This window comes from Vipera ursinii (assembly GCF_947247035.1).
Source record: "Vipera ursinii genome assembly, chromosome: 5".
Classification (NCBI taxonomy): Eukaryota; Metazoa; Chordata; class Lepidosauria; order Squamata; family Viperidae; genus Vipera; species Vipera ursinii.
This window is the reverse complement of record NC_139518.1, coordinates 22,523,995-22,544,038: the sequence shown is the minus strand read 5'-3', so window position 1 is coordinate 22,544,038 and position 20,044 is coordinate 22,523,995. Positions and strand designations below refer to the sequence as shown.

The following is a 20,044-nucleotide window of genomic DNA, read 5'->3' as shown; positions in this document are numbered from 1 at the left end:
TCCTCGTTTTGATGATAAAGTGTCATCCAAATAAGGCACGGTGCTTGGTGAGGTTCACAAAGTTTTTTGTTTTTTTTTTTTACAACAGAAGGCAAGGCAACCATTGCTTTCTTCAGGGCATTCTTCCTACCGGCTTCCCTTTTAGCTTATTGCCTTGGGATTCCCTGGTGGTCTCCTATCCAAATAATAACCAGCTCCCACCTAGCTTAATCTTGCCAGGCCTTTTTGTTACAGATTATGGTACCAAACAGTCTCAATTTTGGGGAACCTCTTAACTGGGAGATGCAAGGGAAAAACAGTCATAGTTTTGACTTGCTGGTGCTGTGAAGTCACAGATTAAAGGGGGGGGGATATGGTCTCTAAAGTTTGTATAGTTGCAACATGAGTTAATGGGATAATTTGAGAGAATATGGATTTATCATCTACGGATAGGCAATCATTAGATGCAAGCCCACATCCATTTGGTGGTGGGATCAAGTGCCCCTGACACTTTCTTTGTAAAGAAATAGGGAAAGGTCTGATTCCAAATACTTCCTATGGAGGAGGGGATGTGAAATTCTCATGGGAGTAAATTGAAAAGATTCTGGGAATCATATTGCCCAGAAAGGAGGGTTTTTTGGGGTTTTTTTTGCATACTCCAGGAACCCTAGGTGCTATCTAAAAGCCAGATTGAAATGCTCATTGCTATTTGGCTCCCCTCCCTTGATTAATATTAGTATATTTTGATGTTTAATACACAGAATGCAAAGTTTTCCATTTGAATGGAGTAATTCCAAATATTTTCTACATTACTTTATATTGAGATATATATTACCCCACTTCTTAGATAATTTAATATTATAAGCAATGTGTATATTATTGGGAATCAATGTATCCAAATATGTTTTAGATCTAGGAAGTAAAAGTAAAGCTTTTAAAAGCTTTATTAGAAAATTGTATCGTACACTTTTTTTGGCTTTTGGTTATGTCTGCTTATATTCAGATGAAAGTGGTGATTCAGACTCCTAGAAAACCACAGAATTATGAGTAATGTGTTTTATATACTAGACAGAAATTGTAAAAAACTGTGAATATGATTCTAATTGGAAAATAGAAATATTAACTCTGGAATAAGGGCATCTCTTGAAAATCACCATCTATTCAAGTTCAAAGAAATCTTGAGAAATGAATGGGGGATCCAGATATCAATTCCTATACTAAATTCTTTTTAAACTATTCTTGTTGTTTCCTTCTTTTGCAGTGACAATGACAGAATTTAATTCAAGTTTCCTACATCTGCAGATAAGTTTTAGTGTACATTCCTTCACTGCATTAAATAAAAGTAATATATAGAGACAATTTTCCAGTAAAGTGACTCTGACAGTGTGATTTAATTACTGAATAAAAATAAATAGGCTTCTATTCGAAAAAAAACAACCTATGAATTAATGTGTTAATTTAAAATTATTTTTAAATAAATAAAAAGATATGCATTTGACTTCAAAATAAATCCCACTGTGTCCAATGAATTGAGTTTATACAAAAATTGCAGATGTCACATTGGTGAGAGCTAGAAATTTCTGTTTTACATTAACAAAATTGCAAAATAACCTTTCCACTGAGGGTACACAATTAAGAATTAAAAAGGAAATGCTTCCAATCTATCTATTCAGTTGAATATATGTAGGAATAGTTCTGACTTGGACATTAAGGTGTAAACATAGATATACAATTTAGTAATAAACTGTTCTGTGTTTAGTGAGGATTACTTCAGCTAAGCATGTATACAGGTGTAGCATTACAGTGCAATTTTAGCTATGTTCACCAAGAGTTATTCCCAGAGAAATGAATACAGGAATGCCACTTGTACCTGAAGCTCTATAATATTTCATTATGTATCATAATACTTAAATACTTCACTTCTGAGTATACCTATGCAGTGTAAATTAACTATTGTCAGAAATAGTGAGTTCGCTTTTCTGTAAATCCAAATCACTTGAGTGTGAAATGTACAAACATGGTTAGGATCACAACCAAAATCTGAAAACGGATTTGTGGCTGCCAACGTTTAAACCTGAACCCTTGATATTTGAACATGGATTGATCTGCATTTAATGTGGATAGTTTATTTCCAAGATCATGATTGGTGGGAAGAGGTAGTGGTGGACCAAAGAGCAGAAAACCAAGACAACCATTGTCCTCTTGAATAAGCTGAAATGCTATGAATGAACAGCTGTATCCCACATGTCCCCAGCTGTGAAGCCACTAGTAAACTACTTTACTCAGTGGAAAAAAAGCATCTCATTTTTATGCCAAATAATGTTTTGTTTTGCAGAAGTGGTCTGCAGTATGGGTGACAGTGTGAGCTGCTTTAATTGCTCTTGATTTAAATGAAAACCGATACATTTCATTGTTATCTTCTCCAATTGAGCTTTTAACTTTTCCTCCTTTAGCAATAATCTCAACCAACCTTAAAATACTCTCAAGTGGGAGACTAATTTGCACCCAAGCTCCGAAAGCCCATCATTTCCACTGTAGAAAAACTGCAGCCTCTTAAAAGCAGTTCGCAGATTAAATCATTGCAATTTTAATCACAGTGCAGTTTTTAAAGCCAGAACTTTGCGATTTATTCGAGATTTATTTTCTTCTAGGTGTGACGCATGGGCGCAGAAAGATCGGGCATAAAGAAAGGCCATACAAAAACAAAAAAATAAACATCAGCCGGAGTATTAAAAATAAAAACATCCGGATACTGACATTCATTAAAATTAAAAATGTGTAATTTGATTGCGGTTGCTTGGGGGGGGGGTAAATAGAGAAGAAAAGGCAACGACGCGAAGGAAAACGTTCGCGCCACCAGCGGAGACGCCAGCCTTTCAATCGATTACCTCTACGCTCCTCGCCTGGCCACGTGGATGGATGAGCGTTGTGATGGTTTAGTAAGGTCTGGCTGGCGGTCTGGAGGAGGAAGGCGCTGAGCTCAAACTACGGAAGCTCGGCAGCGCCGGGGCCTTCAGCGGGCTCGCGGGTGCCTGAGGTAAATGGGCTGGGCCTGGGGGAGTGCAGTTGCCGTGGGGCTCCGGGAAGAGGCGGAGAAATAGGGGAGCTTTTTTTTTTAAGCCGGTAGCGCCTCATATTCTGGTTTTCGGGAGTAGGAGGCAAAATCCGGTCTAGTAGCCTGGAAGCCAATGCCCGGAGCCTTGACGGTTTGGGCCGCTCCTTCTCGAGCGAGGAAACTCTCTGCTTGGCGGTAGCCTCGTTCCGGTGTTTCCTTCGGCTCCCCGGCTTTCCTCCGTCAGCAGAGGCGGCGGGGAGAGTTGCTGGGTAGGGAGGATGATGCTGTGGTCACTTCTCTCCGAAGCCCTGGGGCAGGGGCAGGCAAGCTTGGCTCTTTTATGACTCGTGGACTTCAACTCCCAGAATTCCCGAGCCAGCTATGCATACAGGCGTGCTGGCTCAGGAATTCTGGGAGTTGAAGTCCACGAGTCATAAAAGAGCCAAGGTTGCCTACCTCTGCCCTGAGGGGGGGGGAAGTCCTCTTGGTAGGAAGGGTGGCCCAGAGCCGTCTTTGCTTTCAAAACAGCGATCCGGTCTGAGATGTTCAGTCTGAATTGGACTGCAGCCTGCACCCACCACCCTTCGCCAGAGGCCAACCCAACTCATCTGGGGTCTGGTTTGGGGAAGAGGGGAACGGTTGGTGTGAGGTCTGTAAGGCAGGAGTAACCATCCTCATGCCATTTAAAACCTTTTGAAGAACCACCATCCCTTTCTGTTTCCCATGCTACCTTGGCCTCTTCTCTCTCTCTCTCTCTCTCTCTCTCTCTCTCTCTCTCTCTCTCTCTCTCTCTCTCTCTCTCTCTCTCTCTCTCTCTCTCTCTCTCTCTCTCTCACACACACACACACACACACACACACACACACCCCTTTCATTTCATGCGAAAGGTACAGTCATCAGTAAACAGATATTGTCTTTTCTGTGCTCAAAGACCTCACTTTAGCCATTTCAGAATATTCCATCATCTTCACCAATCATTCTGGGTTGTGCGCAAAGATGGAATCTTTCCATCTTTGTGCATACAATAGTGCGTCTGCAGTTATCACGTACTGTATAAAAACAAAGTTTCCTGACTTTTTTCCAACAGTTTGTCCATCAGTCCCAAAAGACCAACCTCTGGCCTCAATTTTCTATTATTATTTTTTTCTATTTAAAATCCACTGCATCAGTATATGTATTGGAATCCAAAATTTGCTAGCTTTTTTACTTGTCCATCAGCTATGGATTGTAATATGTACATTTCAATCCTTTCAACCACGTGTTTTTCCATTGTTCCTTCTGTATGTTATAACCAAACTTTTTAGACCGCTTTATTGTACACTTTCACTTGTTCTTCTGTTTCTAATTTCAGAATTTTATCAATTATATATACCTCATTTGCACATAATTGTATTTCATTAGTGTTCAAAAACCACAAACTGTTATCTACTAAATCTGATAACAGTAGATACAAAAAAATTGGCAGTTATTTATTTCTGTCACCAATTCTTCTTGGGTTTTTTTTGAATCCCTCTTAACAAAATTCTAGTATCTCAGGATAAGCTACCCATTTGGGTTTCTCTATTATTTCTTATCTATAAAATGTTTCTTGTGCTGACAGTTACAAAGGTGTTTTGGGGCACAACCTGGGTTTATGCCTATTTCATATTCTCAGTATGATATATCTACCATAATGATTTTTAAAATCCACATTAATTTTGGCTTTGTCGTATCACAAATATCCATGCCACACAATCAGGTCATGTTCTAACTCCAAGAACCTTCTATTTCTCAGCAGCGCCAACCAAACAAAACCAAACAGCAAGCTGCAAAATACAATTTCAAATCAGGTAGACCCAACCCTCCTCTTTCCTTTGTGTCTGTAACATTCACAACATGCTTGTGGGTTTTTTCCCCCCGCCACACAAATTTAGATGTATTTACACATTTTTGTTAACATCTGTAACTTCTATTTGTTAATCTTAAAATGTGCTAATGCACCAAATTCTTTTAAGGTCTTTTTTTGTACCTCGTAAAGTTTTGCTAGAACTGCATTAACAATTATTTGTGCTTTCTGTGAAATATAAATTGGTCTATCCATTTTATAAAGTTCTGTTGAGCTTAATAGGATTTAAAAGAGTATGCAAGTTTGCATTCTAAGATTATTTTGTTTATTTCTTTTTTAAAAAAAAAGGTTACATAGAGCATTGTGTCTTTTCCAATAGTGGAAAAGTTTGTGTGATTATATTTTGGAGAACAGTGTTACTTATGTAGTAGCAGTAGATAGTAGGTAAGATTTTGCTTTAAATTAAAGACCAGTGAGTGGAAATTTAGTAATGATATACTTTTCTGTTAATCATACAATACTTTTTAATGTTTACAGCTCTCTAATTTTTGTAAAAACTAGCTTGCTAAAATGGGTCGCCATTCATCAGACACTGAAGAAGAGTCTAAAAGCAGAAGAAAAAAGAAACATCGTAGAAGGTCATCTTCAAGCAGTTCCTCAGATAGTAGAAGTTACAGCCATAAAAAATCAGGAAGAAAATCAAGATCACGGTCGCGAGATCTCCAGTTTCGTTCGCATTCATATGAAAAAAGGTAAAAAATATTCATCAGATACAGTTCAGTATTTTATCCTATGATATGGTCAGATAAATAATGATACATAAATTGTAGCATTCATATAACTTGTTTGTGTCAGTTTATATAATTTACCTAATTATTGTTTTAACAAATGGCATCATTGTAGAGAAAGAACCGATTCCATACAATTTGTCCTTGCTTACCAATCACTCATTCAGCAACCATTCAGTTATTATGTCAATGAATAATAAGACTTACAATACAATCAGTCCTTGAAATTGTGGCCCTTACAGCCTATCTATGGTCACATGATTGTGATTTAGGTTCTTAACCTTTTGAAAGCCAGAAAACGCTGGGATAGGATGAAGTTGGGATGGTGGTGTTGTTTGCATGGAGAATGATTAAGGCTTTTGCTTTTGGATAATAATACAGTTTACACCTTGCAACAATAACTTTAATACTATCAAACAATGACATCTCTATATCCCAGATCCTTGGAAAGATAAAAATGTAGATAAAACTGTCAAATTTAATCTAAATATCTGGCTTACTATGCAATGAACTCTGCAAAGAAGCTGAAGAAACAGTGGGCCACCTAATTAGATTCTGCAAGAAGATCACACAGACTGACTACAAACAACAGCATGACAAAGTAGCCACAATGGTGCATTGGAAGATCTGCAAGAAATACCATTTGCCTGTAAGCAAGAACTGGTAGGATAGAGAAAGTAGTGGTACCTTTAACATCATCAAACATCAATATCTGCCTATCCCAGGTCCTTGAGAAGGACTTGATAGGAGGAAAGAAATGCCAAATCCAGTATAAACATCTGATTGACTGTGCAATTATAATTTATTAAATTTATATGCTGCCTAATTGCCAGTAGCTCCGGGCACTGTTAAAACATTTAAAAAGAAAGAACAGTGCAGAAACCATAAAACCAGTACACAGACAAAGGTTCTTGTGGAAAATTTGTCATTTATTTTACTCAAAATGTTTATCATCCCATGTTCTCTCTATTTCCAGAATGATTTTATCAGTAACAGAATTTTGATTTTATATCCTAGGGTGGTGTGTGTGTGTGTGTGTGTGCACGCGCACATGTATATATACTATTTTTTATTGTTATCCAATTTCCTTTGCTCCATATTTTATCAAAAGTCTATTAATATGCCTACAGTAGCATATTTTCTTCTATTACAGCTCTGATGTTCTAGGAGTGAGCATTACATGTACATATTGACTTTGTTACGCTATTCTGCAGTCTGAAGTTCATCTCTGTATAGTATATATTTTGGAGGAACAATTTGAGACTGAAGCCACATTATATTCTTCATATGAAGCATTGATAAAAGTAGTATGAGTCACAGTGAAGAATAGTTTTATGTTATACAGTGACATAAATGAATTAATCATTGATTCAGTTTTAATTAGAGCTATGTTTTTAAATTTTGAGGAAAGGTTTTACTACAAAGTTTTAACGTTATTAAACTTTTAATGTCAGTTTTTTTCTTTTTCTTTAGTTAAAATCTAACATTCATGAAATGTGCATATTTTTTCCATAGAAGTCCATGTTCAACCTGAAAATTTTGTTATCAGTAGCATCTTATTGCCAGTAAGTGGCCAAGAGGACCACTACAGTACAGACAATTCTACATCCCTACATTATTATTGTAACAGAATATGGTATATGAGTTTCAAATATATATTTCTTTTTTATTATTATTATTATTATTAAAGAGTTTTACAAAAAATTTTTACAATACATATCCCCAAAACCCACCCGGCCGAAACCACCCCCCTCCCTCCCCACTTCCCAGAGCTGAATACAGGGTCCTGGATATAATAATCATATTCTAACTAAAATTATCCATTATAAAATTAACCAAATTCATAATGTGCTTTAACTCCCCTTTAACATTGATACATTCAAATTATTAAAAACATAATAATAACTTAAACAAAAATATAATCAATACTAATACTAAAATTAATAACAATCTAAAATCTACTCATAAGCTAAATGGACCTTTTTAGTCCCATATTTATTCTGAATATAATCTATCCATCTCCTCCAAGCTGAAATCTATCTTTCTTGCGAGTGATCCTTCAAATAAGCAGAAATCTTAGACATTTCTGCAAGATTCGATACCTTAAGTACCTATTCTTCTATAGTAAGCAAACTATCCTTCTTCCAATATTGTCCCACCAGTAACCGTGCTGCTGTTATCAAGTTCAACATCAAATTGATTTCTTTAGTATCACAATCTACAACAATACCCAATAAAAACAATTGTGGAGAAAACTTTACCTTTCTCTTAAAAATCTTTTGAATGTTCCACCAAATTTTAATCCAAAAAGCTTTTATATTTCTACAAGTCCACCACATATGAAAATAAGTAGCATCTAAACTACCACATCTCCAGCATACAAATATATATTTCTTGAGGATATATTGATTGAAACACTTTATAGATCATGCATATCCTTCAAGCCTAAGATGTATTAAAGGGAAAATCTTACATTTGTTTTTGTTTTACTTGTAAGTGGTTTTATTTGTTAATTTTAAACAATAAAATACTTGAACACAGGTCAGAATATGTGAAAAATGAGAAAAAGCACTGTTTGATGCTCACTTTTGCTCTGTTAATATGTACAGCAAAGTTGCTGTTTTTTCACCGGGGGTATTTGCAAAGCTTATGGCTTGCTCTGCTGAGTTAGGTTGTGAGGGAGCATATTCAGACCCCTGCTGCTTTCTCTGGAGATTATCCCACAAAGTTTGATGATTTTGTCTGCTTTTAATAATTTTTGCAAATAAAATATCTCACATTTAGGCAAGTCTGGATGCTTGCACTGATAACTTTGAATGGTTAGATTAAGTTACTTTCAGTTTTTGGCACCCAAGAACATATAGAAGCTGATGTATACAGTACATTCTATTGGTTGTCTTCTTGATCCCCTGCAGAAGCTTGAAAGGATTGGCTTGAAACCTTGAGCCCAGAAGTTATAGTCAGGCTTGCAAGTTGCAGTCGATCTGATCTCCCTTGCTAGTTGGAAAGGAAGGAAACCAGGGTAGCAAGCTCCAACTGATTTGCACGTGCTACAGCCAGCCAAATCTTTCCCTTGGGTGGATGAGTGACTGTAGGGACACAGCAGGGCCAAATAGGTATTGAGTGAGCTTTGTAGTGTTCTTGTCGGTCGTAAGGGTGAATAACGGGTGCTGCAGCAGCCTTAACTTTTGAGTGTATCTTAAGTATCTTTTATGGGTTCTGTTGTAAGTAGAAACGGTTGCTAAGTGACCAGTTGTAAATCAAGGACTACCTGTAAGCTCCTACTTCTAAGTTCACAACATAGTTTTCATTTTTCTATTATGTTATTTTATTAATAAACTCATAATTTCATTTATTCTGTTTAATGCAAGAAGTCCATAGGGGGTTTCCAATCAACATTAAAATTAATGTCTTTTCTTTAAAGCTCTCAATTTTGCCATTTCAGCCAGCTCCATTAACTTTACTATCTACTCTTCAATTGTAGCTAATGACAAATCTTTCCAAATCTTGTGCATATGAAAGTCTTGTTACTGTTATCATATATAAGAACTAAGTTCCATGAGTTTTTCCAACTACGTCTCTACAGGGAAAATTATCTGATTTCTATTGTATATTATCTTTAATATCATCTGAATTAATGTTATGTATTTGATTTCAAAAATTTTAAGCTTTTTTACATGTTCACATGTAAATTTCCAACCTACTTCAAAGTACCTTTATACATTTTAGATAGTTCTTCCAGTGATAGATACCAACAATGCATCATTTAGTTAAAATAAATAAATCTTTAGATAGTTTATCATTTCATAAAAAATCTCTAAGCTTTTGAGTTGTCCAAAAGTCTTCTGGAATCTGTATATTATTTTGATAGCTTGGATTTAGCCTAAGAAAAATGTTTTAATAAATATTTTACTTATTTTATATCTATCTATCTATCTATCTATCTATCTATCTATCTATCTATGAGTATGTGTTTTTTGGGGGGTTGACCATATTTACTATATTGACTAGCTTAGTTGACTATGCAAAAAAATATGATTCATTGTAAGTAAGTTTTCTGCTGATATCTATTTGAGGCGAAGGCATCGATCAAGCAGCAGTTCTTCATATGGATCCAAAAGAAAACGGAGTCATAGCCGATCACGAGCACAAGGAAAATCATACCGATCTCAGAGATCAAGATCAAAAAGCAGATCAAGAAGGTATGACAGTTTTGCCCTGGGAGAACAATTACCCAGATAATACATTTTTCACTTTGCACTTCCAAGTCTTAATATCCCATGATATGGTAATTAGTGATTTTATGTTAACTTCAAGATTATAAATATAACCACCAGTGCTTTTTTTGTAAAAGAAAAAGGTGCCAGAACTCACACATGTCATACAACCTGCCTTGCCTAGCCTACAAGGTTCCATCCAAAAAAGGTGCCGGAACTCCTTTCTGAGCGTTCTATGACAAAAAAAGCCCTGATAATCACAAAAGGTTGAAGTATTTTGATTTTTATATACCTTTAATGTTGTGGTTTAACTTGGGAGTTCTCTAGTCCATATGTATAGATTTGATATAAGACCAGTTTGGTTACAGTATACATTATACAAAGCATATGGTGACAGCATATACAGGTAATATCAAGTTAAAAAGTAATCATGTTGCTGGGTATTATTTGATAGAAAAAGTGTTCATTTGAATATTTTGCTTAAAATAAAGTAAAAAGTACTTAACTAATGCTCATAAGTAATTTTCATTAAAAATACTTGGAATTTTATGTGTCATCAATGGAGTTATGGAACTGCAAATATTTTGTGACCCTGAAATTGAAAGTAAATATATCAAAATAATGATACCAAGTAATTTGTATGAAAGCTGAAATTATGTAATACTCATATTAAATATTGACCTTCTGCAGAATCATGGTATTTATGTTATAATTATTTCAGAATAATATTTAATAATATATAAAAATAGAAAACTATTTGAAAATATGCATTTTATACAGTGATTGAAGACCTGATGTTTTATTTTCAATACAAAGTTATTAAGTACATATTAAATAAAATACAAATTATTTTTAATATTAACCATGACGATTGCATCAGGAAACATTTGTTGCAAGAGTGCAATGATAATGAAAAGTACAAAATACTTGTAGTTATTTTGTATCATAGAATTGGTGAGATCCAGCTTTTCTATTCAGGACTTCAATATACCGCTCACTAAAAAATTATGTACAATTTCATGTAGAAGAAAAATCAAGATAGAGTGCATTCAGATCTTGTGAATGCTTTTAGACGTATAAATTGGATGAAAATATAATCTTATGGGCTAGTTTGGAATTCCAATTATTGTAAGTGTTACAAACCTCTTCATTCATACCCATAGGTATATGGTAGCTATTTTTATTAGGGTGTGTTCTCTTTTGAGGCATTGAAGTGTAGATGGCGTGAATTGGGCAGGAAAGATTTGCAGTATGCATTTTTTTACTTATATGCTACTCAGTTTCCAAAGATTTGGATCAGCTTTTAAATAACAGAAAAGACAACATAAAAATTATAATAAATCAAGAACTTAGCAAATGAAACCTTGATGCATGTCCATTTGAAAGTAGCAAAACATCAGTTTTCCCCAAATGCTTTTCTGAAGGGTGCAGATGATTGGCCCAGCATATGTTTGTGTTGTTAACACATTTGCCATAATACCATAATACCACAACAGCATTAAAGAGAAGCAATGTTCTCATACCTGTGTATGTATTATTAGACATTTGCAAATCATTCAAAAGTGTACTTTGTATATCCTCCAGCATGTCCTGAAGCACCTTCTTTAAAGGTGCGTCTTTGATACTGGATCTTATTTCTGAGATAAGTGACTCCTGGTAAGAGTCATGAGAATTGGGAAGAATGTTTAAGAGGTGCTTTGTCAGTCTGATCTAGAGGGCCTTAAAGTGAATATTGGAAAAAGGAAAACAAGAGCTTGGAAAATAATACAATGTGAAGTACTGAGAATAAGACTGGGAGTAAAAACAAATACAGGAAAAGGTTAAGGTTAAGGTACATAACTCAAGAATTTTTCTTTGTATGTAAAGCGTGTAGGGAACATAGAAAGAACAAGTCTTAATGCAGGAAGGCAAATATCACTTAGCAAGTATTATTGATGGGACAAAACTGATGAAGGGATAGAACTTAATCAAAATAAACTGGTCAGTCAAAATGGAAGGAGATACATTCAGTCCCCAAGTTAAGTACAACTTTCATTCCCTAACTCTGTTTTTAACTTGAATTTATATTGAAGTCAGAACTTGGATTGCCTATTACTAAAAATGGTGGGCAGCACTGTCTTTCTTTGAGTCAACAAAGTGCTGAGGTTGCACAGTGCTTTTAGGAACCCCTGAAAACAGGCTGTATATTAAAAACACATGAATTCAGCGGTTCCTGAAAGCACTGTGCAATTTCAGCACTTTCTCAAAGAAAGAGAACACTTTCTGCCATTTTTAGTAATAGGCAGTCTGTTTGTATCTATGGATTGTCCTTGGTGTGGACTTTCATAACCCAGGGAATGCGTGCAATTTTGAGCTGCCTAGCTCTATAGTGACTGGGCAGCTTAGACATAAAAATTGAAAGAAAAGTATATAAAAAAGAAAAAATGACAAAAAAAGCCAAAAAATAAAGGGGGTCTTGATAACGCACTGGATAACTTTTAATGAGGAGAGAAAAAGTAACAGTGGAAGATTTTTATTATTTGGTTTTTGGAGAACCATGTCAGCTAGGACTGCAAGATCCTAGAAATTGCTCTGTGGTCTCACTAATTGTTTCATTTTCCAAAAGGTTGAAGGAGAGACAAGGGGATTGGCTTTTCTAGATATGATCCTAACCATTAGGGAAGAGCTGGTTGAAGAGCTTGGACAAGAGAAGACTGTGAAGAGACATTATAGTTCTTCAAGTATCTAATGGACTTTTAAATAAGCAGACTTGTTGGGAGAGGACAAGAAAAAAGTAGACTAGTAGACTTAAATTATGCTGAAGTACATTTTGGTGAGGTCAGGAAAAAACCCCGTTATTCATAGCAAATAATTGTATCTGTGACCTTGCATATGTATTTGTGGACTATAAATAGTGGCATATAAGCTGGTTGAATAAGTTAATAAGCGGTCATTTTTCAGAAACGAACATTAGCAAGTACATAATAAATATCAGTAAAATTTTTGCTGATGTGGAACAAGCCCTTTCTGTAGATAAGGAGTTGAACACAGTTCTTTGTTTACTAATGTCTTATGTCATTACAAATTGAATAGGTGTGTATCTTGCCCACTTGCTATTTTCTATGTCGGTTTTTATATTGTGTTTCTTTTGAAAAAATATGTTTTAACTTATTTGTTTGAACAAAGAGCTAACTTTATAAAAGCAAAATAAATTGTACATTTGTCCAAATGATGATATGGTCTTTATAGGTTTACTTTTGTTTTGTCCTGTTTTATGTTAGATAATTTGTCTTCCCATTCTTACATTCAGGCTATATAAATGGCTAAGTAAATTGATTAAAATGTAGTATTGAACACTCAGATTTATCTGCATTCTAGTCATGGTAAATTTAAGAGGTTCATATAGTGGAGAAAACAATTTTAGTGTTCAGTGAAAAACCTTTTCTGATAAGTATATTATTTTACATACGGCCTGTCACATTTCTAAGACTTGCCTAATTTAAAAAATAAATATTAGCAGTTCGTATTTAGCCATCAAGAATTTTTTTAAAATAAGCTGTGTTTTTTCTCCTAAAAGTAGCTTGGGCTACCTTTCTAAGTGGGATTTTACTTTTGAGAGAAAGGAATTTCGTATTTAAAGAAAAAAAAATGAATTATATAGCCTTTCTATCTTCTCATATCTGAATAGTATTGACTAAATTTGAGATGGGCAATTTGTGATTCTACAAATGCAGTAAGTTAGCCTTGTCTTAACAGATTTGGCCAAATAATGGTTTATTTGTTTGAATACAGAACGCTGACTCCAGATTAAAAATTACAAGATTTTTCATTTGCTATGTTTTTAAGGAGGTGTGTACTGAATTGTCATATTTTTATTACAGAAATTAAGATTATAAATTAAGACAAACTAGTCTGTTAGGCCAGTAAATCATTATCAGACTGTTAACTCTTAATTATCATCTTCTGTCCTTTAACTATTTTTCTTTTATCCAAAGATAAATGTTTGCATTGTAGTTATTTATTCTATTTTAAATGAAATCTGAATCAAGAGTGAGGTTCTCTATAATACTATAAATTTATAATTGTCTTTCAATAAAACAGGACTGTGCGAATAATGTAAAATCACAAACCAAATTTTCAGGAGAACAATCACATTTACATTAAATTAATAATTTTAAAATAGATTTAGTTTGTTTTACTGGCATTTGCTTAATAACATTTTGTTGTTTGCAATCTTTTTAAACACAATAATTCATCTGAGAAATACAGGCACATTGTCAGCAGAAAAATTGAAAGTAACAGCTCACTTTCTGAAACCACAGATATAGTGATATATAAAAATTCAGCTCTACAAAATTTAATAAATCATCCTATTTCCTAATTTGATCATATTAGATGCTGATGTGGAAGAAGCATTTCAAATGCCATCTCCTCATTAATATACATCAGTCTGGGGAATGGAATAGAATACTTATGTGGAGATGTCACAGTTAGTGTTTCTTAGTTTACTAAGTGGAACAGGTTGATGTGATACTGAGTGCTATTTGTCAATGTCTTGTTAAAATGGTTTGGGTCGAGTTATGGAGTCCAGAAAGACGGTGGCTGATAAATCAAATGTGGATTGAGTGGACAGGAGGCAGTGATTGATACTGTGACAGGATATGAAGAAAGGAATCTTGATACAAGCATGCACAATATTGAATATGAGAAGGAAAATGATCCTAGAGTATGGATATTATTCAAGGAAATGAGATTAATAATATCAGTTTGAAATTATTGCCATGTGAAGATTAGGATGTGGCAGTTCTTTTTAAAATGTTATGGATTTCTTGGATGGTATCATTACAATTCTGTATATGTTATACATGCATATAATACTGAATTATTCTTGGTAATGTTTTAATTATTAACTTGTGTTAATTGTGCCAGTTGCATTCTTCATATTGCATGTAGGTGTTGCATTATTTAAGTCTTTGAATTATAAAGGCTTTATTTGAATTAAAGCAACAATGTTGGAGCAATATTAATCTTTTTAAACAATCTAAGCTCCAGTTATTATAATTTGTATTTAATTGCATAATTTATATAAAATATGCTAAAGTTAACACTTATTTTAGAAAATTATATTGAAAATATATCAGTGAAAGCATTTGTTTTAATGTATGCAATGAAATAATGTGTTTTTCTATTTGGCTGGTAAAACTTTATGACAAGTATGTTATTGGATTGCTAGGATGCAGCACAATACATCTATTATAAATCTTTTGTACCTAATACCTTTGGTTGGGGCACCAGGGACCGGTTCCACTGAGAGAGGTTTTTCCACGGACCGGAGGGGGCGTGCTTTTGTGTGCTGCCTGCATCCTGCAGATGGGGCTTTCCTTGTTTGCGCAGACCGGTTGCTGGCATGCCATGGCCCAGTACTGGTCCACGGACCGAGGATTGGTCTATGTGATTGCAACATGTGATTATCAATATGTTGATGATATGAGGATAGGCATACAATTGTGAGATTGAGATTCATGGCATTTTTTATACACTGCAGATTAATGTTATATTTCTCAAGTGTTAGGTATTCTCCTTCTGATGTATGGTATATTCTAAGTCAGACTTCTCCAACCTTTTTGGGCTCATGGCCCAGAAGGGAGAGCAGCTTCCAAATTACTCTGTGTGCGTGCACGCATGCACACACAAACAGGGCCACATCCACTGGCACAATACTAGCAGCCACCTTCGCACATGCAGCATGCGCTGGTGCCATGTGCACATGCAAATGGCCACACACACCCCATGGCAGTTAGCGCCTGTTCACGCACAAACGGGGCCACAGGCGTGAGTGTGGGGGAATGCATGCCCAGGTGTGTGTGCCCTGGCTAGCCATTTCTGCGCCCTGGGGACCCCTGCTCTAATTGAGAGGAATATAAGGAAATAGAAAGTGACAAACGCTTTACTTCCTTCGTTTTGCATATTCATTATTAGTTACATGTTAAAGGCAGTCTAAAATGTTTTAATATGACACAAACAGCATAAAAATGTTTTTTTATGTAACTAAAAGAAATGATTCAAATATTTTCCTATATAGCTGTAATAATCCTTTTTTAGTTATACCCTAAACTTTTATGTGATGAGACTGTTGAAATAATTAATGATATTAGATTGCAATTGCTTGCAAAAGGTAAACTTGTAGACAGCGTAAAGCCATTCAGTCATGTATTGCTTTATTTTTTCCTGAGAAGTTTCTTCTGTGTCATAAAATGTCTTGTAAAAGCCTTTGATTATTTTTTTAATTACCGTATGTCACTTTGGAATTGTAAATTGCCTTTTGAATCTTGCAATTTATTTATCAAATTTTTCTCTCTTTGTTTTTTCAATTTGTATGCTAACCACTTACCAGGTTTATTAGCATTTTCAAAAAAGTTTTGTTTTGCCCTTTTAATTTGTTGGGCCATTTTTTCAGCCTCTGCTAAGTTTAATTTATGTTTTATTATTTCTATTTGCTTTTTAAGAGATTTCTTTTGTGGATCACTTTGTAGTTCTGATTCCAATTTAATAAATTCCTCCTTTAAATTTGTTTGTTATTGCTTTTTTTCTTTATTCTTTTTCACCATGTAAGTTATAGTTACCTTTAAAGTATGTGTTAGCTGTATCCCACACATTTTGAAGTGATGTCTCTCTTTTGTTTATTTTAAAGAAAAAATCCATTTCCTTTGTTGCTATTTGTATAAGTTCTTTCTCTTTCAGTAAAGATTGATTCAGAGACCATCTTAATTTTTTTCTTAGCTCCTCTCCAAGTCATTTTTATCGCATTATGGCTTACCCGTATGTTGGTTTCTATCTCGATCTTTTGTATAATCATGCTTAATTCAGGGGATATCCATATCATATTAATTCTGGACCATGATTTGTGCCTCAATGAGTAAAATGTATATTGTGATATTTTTTTGGTTCTTTTCTCTCCATATATCCTGTATGCAGATTTTTTCTGCCATTTTAAAGAAAGTCTTAGGTAGTATATTCCTTCCTTTTTTCCCTATTTTACTACTTCTGTAGTCCAGCTTCCCATCTACAATTGCATTAAAGTCTCCCATTAAGCAAATATTTTAATATTGCAATTCTACTTTTTTAATGTAATTTTTGATAGAATTCTTCTTGTTTGTAATTAGGTGCATATATTGCTACTATCATTATCAGTTTTTGATTTATCATTATTTCCACCATTAATATTCTTCCCTCTTCATCTGCATAGATTTGTTTGGGGTTCATTGTCTCTTTAATATATAAAGCTTTTCCTCTTTTCTTTTGTTGTGCTAGTGTGAAGTGGAGTTTCCCGGTTTTCGGTTGTTGTTCCAACAGTTTATAGTGTTGTCTCTTAATATGTGTTTCTTGGAGACAAATTATATCCATTTTTAATTTTTGTAGTTGTGTTAAAAAAAATTTCTTTTTGCGGGGGAGTTCAATCCATTTATATTCATTGAGAGAATCCCATTTTCCTTCTCCTTCAGGTATATTTAGGCTTTATTCTTCTAGTTGTTTTTATCTGTCTCTGTTCTCTTGCTTTTGCTACTTCTTCTATATTTGTGTTTTCTGTTTCTTCTTATTCCCTTGGTTTCGCTGCTCCTTCTATTGCTATCTCTTCCTGTTTTTTTGCTTCTCTCTCTGCATGACATTCCAGACTTTCCTCTTCCAAAAAAGCTCTGTAATTGCCATAGAACTCCATTGCCTTGAGTACAGAGTCCAGTCTGTATCTTTTCATGTCCCAATTAGTTAAAATCCCTTACGGAATGAGCCATCTAAAATTCACTCCTTTTTCAATCAATTTTCTGATCAGGAATTGGTATTCTCTTTGTGAATCTCTTATCCTCCTAGGGACCTGCTTCAACACTACAATTTCCTTTTCTTTATAACGCAGAGGATCATCTCTTGCTCTTCTCAATATCTCATCTCTTGCAGATCTTTTGACAAATCTAACATGTACTTCTCTAGGGACTTTATTTATTGCATAGTTTGAATTGACTCGAAATATCTGGTCTATCTCTCCTTCCATTTCCTGTTTCCCAATTTCCAATGCTTCAGCCATTAGCTCTGTCATCAAGTCTGCGGGGTCCTCTTCCTTACCCTCCATTATGTTTTGAAATCTTAAAAAAAATAAGATACCTTTTCCATTTCCAAAACTGCCATTGAATCTTCCAATTCTCTAATTGCCTGCATCAGCCTCTGATTTTCATCTTTCATTTCTTCCATCTTTTGATCTGTCTCTACTGACTTGTCTTCCATTTCTGAATTCTTTGTTCATTCTTTGTGACCATCTGTCACAAGCTTTCTAGTTAAGAGTTTATGTTATGAATTTCTTGATTCATTTTATCAAAGTTGTCTTTTGTCTCATGATTTTTCCTTGTATCTTCCTTGCGAGAGGAGATTGCCTCCTGGATTGCTTGTAATGCCACTTGCATCTCCTATTGAAAATTGCTAGATTTTTCTTTTTGAAGCATTGATTCAATTGATCTCTGATACACAGGGCTTGCAGAGGTGGAGGACAGGGCTGAGGGTGTTTTCTTGCCAGTTTTAGCTAAATTCAGAATACTCATTCCACCCCCCAAATCTTTTTATCAACTCTAATACTTTTCCCAAATGCCCACCTTAAACAAAACCATTAATTTATATTCAATACCACAATATATCATTAAATTTGTCTTAAATAACTCTTATAGTTCTTGTCTATAATCTCTGTAACCCAATAAACTCTCTGAAAGAAAAGGGAGAACAAAGAAAAAAGATTTGTAATCCACTTCTGTTTGTGAGGCTCACTTCCAGAGCAGTTGTCCAAAATCCAAGGTTATCCAATCAGAATTTATAATCCGCAGGGTCCTACTATTAAAAGTTAATAGTCCATGGCGCCTTCTCCAAGGAAAGTCACCAACAGTTGAGCTTCCACTGTCCTTAAATAGTTCTGAGATTAAAAATCTATAATCCAGTAGGCTCCCCTGGTAACACGAAGAAAAAGAAGAAAAAAGGGGGGAAAATGGGGAGAGGAAAAAAAGTTTATAATCCACTTCTGTTTTCCGACACCACTCTAACCAATTGTCCCAAAGCCAGAGCTGCCAATCTGCCAAGGTCCAAAATGTCTTATTGTTGATAGTTCCTTACCATTCACTCTGTCTCTGAATGGTTTGTAAAATAATAGGTCAAGCAGTATTTCTAATCCAAAGAAGCCAGATGGCTTCAAAATAGTATGTAGTTTTAGTTGTAATCCATCCTGCAGAAAAGACAGCCTAAGAAATTTTTCTCTTTTTCCAGCTGCAATTTACAAGGCTATGAAGTTCAGAGACATCAAAGGATTTAGTCTGTTATCTGTGTCTGGGCTTCAGGCCAAGTTTCCTCACTCCAGACAAAACATAAACAGAACTTAGTAGAATTCTTTTTTTTCCTACTACTAGATGTAATTAGGTGTCCATTTTGTAACTTTCCAGCCAGGATATTTTTATAAGGCTTTGCTCCGATACTCTCCAACGAAGGGAATTTTTTTAAAAAAGTATTGTAACTCTCCAAACATTTTTCTCTCTGCTGTATCCAAATTAATTGCGTAGTCTTCTCTAAAGCTTAAACCACCGTTTAAAAGGGGTAAAAAAAGGAAAAAAGTTCTGAGAGTTTTCTTGCTTTCAGGTCCCTTTTTTTCCAAGAACATGTTTTAAAATCATAGAAGAAGGAAAATAAAATCAGATTCAAATATTTTGCTCAGTCTTGTTAGATGCCCCTTTTTTCTCTGGAGGTCAGCAGCTTCTTACTGGCTGCATGGGTGTGGCCAATCTTTCTCCTGTTGGTTCTGAGGGCTTCCTTGGATGAGGCGGGTTGACCCCCATCTACCCGCAATCTACAAGGGTTCCCTCTTGATTCGTCGCCTCTTCAGGCCCTTTTCATGCCCCCAGCAGGAAAAAATCAGGCATGAGAGGCAGAGCCCCGCTTTTCTGCGTCCATCTTGCCGTGACATCAAAACCTGAAGGCCAAGTGAATTAATAACTTAATTAAAATTAATGGTCTGTAAAAAAGGCATCTCGTTTATAAAATTAACCAATTCTTACCTTTGCATTTGCTGGCTGTTACTTCTCCCTATACAACCATCCTCATTCATAGAAATACATGCTCAAACAATATATATTTATTTATCGATTCATATAGCTACCAGTCTTGCAATTGTGACTTGGGC

The 20,044-nt window shown here is 35.0% G+C and overlaps 1 protein-coding gene across 7 annotated transcripts in view; it reads left to right on the top strand.

The window, feature by feature from the left end:
* Nucleotides 1–2,912: 2,912 nt before the first annotated feature.
* The window catches only part of RSRC1 (arginine and serine rich coiled-coil 1), a 145,272-nt gene continuing 128,140 nt past the window's right edge, over nt 2,913–20,044 (top strand). For 2 of the 7 annotated variants that reach the window (XM_083363694.1, XM_083363690.1), the window contains exons 1-3: nt 2,913–3,016; nt 5,397–5,611; nt 9,724–9,849. In XM_083363694.1, the coding sequence (XP_083219820.1) occupies nt 5,430–5,611; nt 9,724–9,849 (308 nt within the window). In that variant the 5' untranslated portion in view covers nt 2,913–3,016; nt 5,397–5,429. Of the gene's footprint in view, nt 3,017–4,813; nt 4,864–5,396; nt 5,612–9,723; nt 9,850–20,044 lie in introns of those variants that run through there. The other 5 variants (XM_083363691.1, XM_083363693.1, XM_083363692.1 and 2 more) reach the window with 5 other exon arrangements.